Here is a 5,551-nt window from a genome sequence, read left to right on the forward strand (position 1 = left end):
GGCTACCCACCCAGTACTCAGGCTACCCACCCAGTAGTCCCCACCTCCCAGTACTCAGGCTACCCACCCAGTAGTCCTCACCTGCCAGTACTCAGGCTACGCACCCAGTAGTACTCACCTACCAGTACTCAGGCTACCCACCCAGTAGTCCTCACCTGCCAGTAGTCAGGCTACCCACCTAGTAGTCCTCACCTGCCAATACTGAGGCTACCCACCCAGTAGTCCCCACTTCCCAGTGCTCAGGCTACCCACCCAGTAGTCCTCACCGCCCAGTACTAAACAACACGTGTTGACGACCCCACAAGAGGGCGTCTCTCCCACAACCTCAACAAAAGACTTCATAAACCGGAGATAAAATATAATGGAACAGTGTGAGTGAAGGTTGTGGTGAAGTGGACGCACTCCAGACGCACTCAACATGGTCCCTTGTTGTAGACCATCTTGTGAGACACTCCAGACACACTCATCATGGTCCGTTTCTGTAGACCATCTTGTGAGACACTCCAGACACACTCAACATGGAACGTCTCGTAGACCACAATAGAGAGAACCCTGTCGCCTTGATTCTGTAAACCTTCTTTAAAATGTTTATTGAAGCACGACACAATGCTTTGTGTTGATGTCTACAGATGAACAAATCCACAAGGGCCGTGACTCGAACCCACGTCTGAGAGCATCCCAGACGCTGCCTTAATCGACTGAGCTACGACATGGTCAAAAAGTTTTGTCTCGGAGAGGCTGCAGGATACAAGTAAGTCCAGTAGAACATCTGTTTTCAAATCTTTTTACCATGTCGTGTCTCGGTCGATTAAGGCAGCGTCTGGGATTCTCTCAGACGTGGGTTCGAGTCACGGCCCTTGTGGATTTGTTTATTGCTGCATCACGCTATTGTGATTTTAATTGTGTGTGATGTCTACAGATGTTTGTCTTCGACGTCTAACGCAACGTGACCTTTCTGGAGGCTGAGAACAGGTGACCTTTCTGGAGGCTGAGAACAGGTGACCTTTCTGGAGGCTGAGAACAGGTGACCTTTCTGGAGGCTGAGAACAGGTGACCTTTCTGGAGGCTGAGAACAGGTGACCTTTCTGGAGGCTGAGAACAGGTGACCTTTCTGGAGGCTGAGAACAGGTGACCTTTCTGGAGGCTGAGAACAGGTGACCTTTCTGGAGGCTGAGAACAGGTGACCTTTCTGGAGGCTGAGAACAGGTGACCTTTCTGGAGGCTGAGAACAGGTGACCTTTCTGGAGGCTGAGAACAGGTGACCTTTCTGGGGACTGAGGACAGGTGACCATTCTGGAGGCTGAGAACAGGTGACCTTTCTGGAGGCTGAGAACAGGTGACCTTTCTGGAGGCTGAGAACAGGTGACCTTTCTGGAGGCTGAGAACAGGTGACCTTTCTGGGGACTGGGAACAGGTGACCATTCTGGGGACTGAGGACAGGTGACCTTTCTGGGAACTGAGGACAGGTGACCTTTCTGGAGGCTGAGAACAGGTGACCTTTCTGGGAACTGAGAACAGATGACCTTTCTTGGGAATGGGAACAGGTGGCCTTTCTGGGGACTGAGGACAGGTGACCTTTCTGGGAACTGAGAACAGATGACCTTTCTTGGGACTGAGCACAGGTGACCATTCTGGAGGCTGAGAACAGGTGACCTTTCTGGAGACTGAGAACAGGTGACCTTTCTGGAGGCTGAAAACAGGTGACCTTTCTGGAGGCTGAGAACAGGTGACCTTTCTGGAGGATGAGCACAGGTGACCTTTCTGGAGGATGAGCACAGGTGACCTTTCTGGAGGCTGAGCACAGGTGACCTTTCTGGAGGCTGAGAACAGGTGACCTTTCTGGAGGATGAGCACAGGTGACCTTTCTGGAGGATGAGCACAGGTGACCTTTCTGGAGGATGAGCACAGGTGACCTTTCTGGAGGATTAGCACAGGTGACCTTTCTGGAGGCTGAGCACAGGTGACCTTTCTGGAGGCTGAGCACAGGTGACCTTTCTGGAGGCTGAGCACAGGTGACCTTTCTGGAGGCTGAGCACAGGTGACCTTTCTGGAGGCTGAGCACAGGTGACCTTTCTGGAGGCTGAGCACAGGCGACCTTTCTGGAGGCTGAGCACAGGCGACCTTTCTGGAGGCTGAGCACAGGCGACCTTTCTGGAGGCTGAGCACAGGCGACCTTTCTGGAGGCTGAGCACAGGCGACCTTTCTGGAGGCTGAGCACAGGCGACCTTTCTGGAGGCTGAGCACAGGCGACCTTTCTGGAGGCTGAGCACAGGCGACCTTTCTGGAGGCTGAGCACAGGCGACCTTTCTGGAGGCTGAGCACAGGCGACCTTTCTGGAGGCTGAGCACAGGCGACCTTTCTGGAGGCTGAGCACAGGCGACCTTTCTGGAGGCTGAGCACAGGCGACCTTTCTGGAGGCTGAGCACAGGCGACCTTTCTGGAGGCTGAGCACAGGCGACCTTTCTGGAGGCTGAGCACAGGCGACCTTTCTGGGGACTGCATGAGGACAGGCGACCTTTCTGGGGACTGCATGAGGACAGGCGACCTTTCTGGGGACTGCATGAGGACAGGCGACCTTTCTGGGGACTGCATGAGGACAGGCGACCTTTCTGGGGACTGCATGAGGACAGGCGACCTTTCTGGGGACTGCATGAGGACAGGCGACCTTTCTGGGGACTGCATGAGGACAGGCGACCTTTCTGGGGACTGCATGAGGACAGGCGACCTTTCTGGGGACTGCATGAGGACAGGCGACCTTTCTGGGGACTGCATGAGGACAGGCGACCTTTCTGGGGACTGCATGAGGACAGGCGACCTTTCTGGGGACTGCATGAGGACAGGCGACCTTTCTGGGGACTGCATGAGGACAGGCGACCTTTCTGGGGACTGCATGAGGACAGGCGACCTTTCTGGGGACTGCATGAGGACAGGCGACCTTTCTGGGGACTGCATGAGGACAGGCGACCTTTCTGGGGACTGCATGAGGACAGGCGACCTTTCTGGGGACTGCATGAGGACAGGCGACCTTTCTGGGGACTGCAGGAGGACAGGCGACCTTTCTGGGGACTGCAGGAGGACAGGCGACCTTTCTGGGGACTGCAGGAGGACAGGCGACCTTTCTGGGGACTGCAGGAGGACAGGCGACCTTTCTGGGGACTGCAGGAGGACAGGCGACCTTTCTGGGGACTGCAGGAGGACAGGCGACCTTTCTGGGGACTGCAGGAGGACAGGCGACCTTTCTGGGGACTGCAGGAGGACAGGCGACCTTTCTGGGGACTGCAGGAGGACAGGCGACCTTTCTGGGGACTGCAGGAGGACAGGCGACCTTTCTGGGGACTGCAGGAGGACAGGCGACCTTTCTGGGGACTGCAGGAGGACAGGCGACCTTTCTGGGGACTGCAGGAGGACAGGCGACCTTTCTGGGGACTGCAGGAGGACAGGCGACCTTTCTGGGGACTGCAGGAGGACAGGCGACCTTTCTGGGGACTGCAGGAGGACAGGCGACCTTTCTGGGGACTGCAGGAGGACAGGCGACCTTTCTGGGGACTGCAGGAGGACAGGCGACCTTTCTGGGGACTGCAGGAGGACAGGCGACCTTTCTGGGGACTGCAGGAGGACAGGCGACCTTTCTGGGGACTGCAGGAGGACAGGCGACCTTTCTGGGGACTGCAGGAGGACAGGCGACCTTTCTGGGGACTGCAGGAGGACAGGCGACCTTTCTGGGGACTGCAGGAGGACAGGCGACCTTTCTGGGGACTGCAGGAGGACAGGCGACCTTTCTGGGGACTGCAGGAGGACAGGCGACCTTTCTGGGGACTGCAGGAGGACAGGCGACCTTTCTGGGGACTGCAGGAGGACAGGCGACCTTTCTGGGGACTGCAGGAGGACAGGCGACCTTTCTGGGGACTGCAGGAGGACAGGCGACCTTTCTGGGGACTGCAGGAGGACAGGCGACCTTTCTGGGGACTGCAGGAGGACAGGCGACCTTTCTGGGGACTGCAGGAGGACAGGCGACCTTTCTGGGGACTGCAGGAGGACAGGCGACCTTTCTGGGGACTGCAGGAGGACAGGCGACCTTTCTGGGGACTGCAGGAGGACAGGCGACCTTTCTGGGGACTGCAGGAGGACAGGCGACCTTTCTGGGGACTGCAGGAGGACAGGCGACCTTTCTGGGGACTGCAGGAGGACAGGCGACCTTTCTGGGGACTGCAGGAGGACAGGCGACCTTTCTGGGGACTGCAGGAGGGCAGGCGACCTTTCTGGGGACTGCAGGAGGGCAGGCGACCTTTCTGGGGACTGCAGGAGGGCAGGCGACCTTTCTGGGGACTGCAGGAGGGGCAGGCGACCTTTCTGGGGACTGCAGGAGGGCAGGCGACCTTTCTGGGGACTGCAGGAGGGCAGGCGACCTTTCTGGGGACTGCAGGAGGGCAGGCGACCTTTCTGGGGACTGCAGGAGGGCAGGCGACCTTTCTGGGGACTGCAGGAGGGCAGGCGACCTTTCTGGGGACTGCAGGAGGGCAGGCGACCTTTCTGGGGACTGCAGGAGGGCAGGCGACCTTTCTGGGGACTGCAGGAGGGCAGGCGACCTTTCTGGGGACTGCAGGAGGGCAGGCGACCTTTCTGGGGACTGCAGGAGGGCAGGCGACCTTTCTGGGGACTGCAGGAGGGCAGGCGACCTTTCTGGGGACTGCAGGAGGGCAGGCGACCTTTCTGGGGACTGCAGGAGGGCAGGCGACCTTTCTGGGGACTGCAGGAGGGCAGGCGACCTTTCTGGGGACTGCAGGAGGGCAGGCGACCTTTCTGGGGACTGCAGGAGGGCAGGCGACCTTTCTGGGGACTGCAGGAGGGCAGGCGACCTTTCTGGGGACTGCAGGAGGGCAGGCGACCTTTCTGGGGACTGCAGGAGGGCAGGCGACCTTTCTGGGGACTGCATGAGGGCAGGCGACCTTTCTGGGGACTGCATGAGGGCAGGCGACCTTTCTGGGGACTGCATGAGGGCAGGCGACCTTTCTGGGGACTGCATGAGGGCAGGCGACCTTTCTGGGGACTGCATGAGGGCAGGCGACCTTTCTGGGGACTGCATGAGGGCAGGCGACCTTTCTGGGGACTGCATGAGGGCAGGCGACCTTTCTGGGGACTGCATGAGGGCAGGCGACCTTTCTGGGGACTGCATGAGGGCAGGCGACCTTTCTGGGGACTGCATGAGGGCAGGCGACCTTTCTGGGGACTGCATGAGGGCAGGCGACCTTTCTGGGGACTGCATGAGGGCAGGCGACCTTTCTGGGGACTGCATGAGGGCAGGCGACCTTTCTGGGGACTGCATGAGGGCAGGCGACCTTTCTGGGGACTGAGGGCAGGTGACCTTTCTGGGGACTGCAGGGCAGGTGACCTTTCTGGGGACTGCAGGGCAGGTGACCTTTCTGGGGACTGCAGGGCAGGTGACCTTTCTGGGGACTGCAGGGCAGGTGACCTTCCTGTAAACAGTCTACTGTAGACGGGTTGCCGCTGGATGACTGCTGCTGGTTGGCTCACTCGGGACAAGACTGGAGGT

The 5,551-nt window shown here is 59.0% G+C and overlaps 1 protein-coding gene across 1 annotated transcript; it reads right to left on the minus strand.

Moving 5' to 3' along the window:
• Nucleotides 1–936: 936 nt before the first annotated feature.
• On the minus strand, nucleotides 937–5,323 carry LOC123751638 (proline-rich protein 36-like). The gene is made up of 2 exons (XM_069313474.1): nucleotides 4,166–5,323; nucleotides 937–3,096 (listed from the first exon to the last, which is right to left on the minus strand). Exons 1-2 carry the CDS (start codon nucleotides 5,321–5,323, stop codon nucleotides 937–939), a joined length of 3,318 nt encoding a protein of 1,105 aa, XP_069169575.1.
• Nucleotides 5,324–5,551: the final 228 nt, after the last annotated feature.

This window comes from Procambarus clarkii, chromosome 75, assembly GCF_040958095.1.
Source record: "Procambarus clarkii isolate CNS0578487 chromosome 75, FALCON_Pclarkii_2.0, whole genome shotgun sequence".
NCBI classification, from domain to species: Eukaryota; Metazoa; Arthropoda; class Malacostraca; order Decapoda; family Cambaridae; genus Procambarus; species Procambarus clarkii.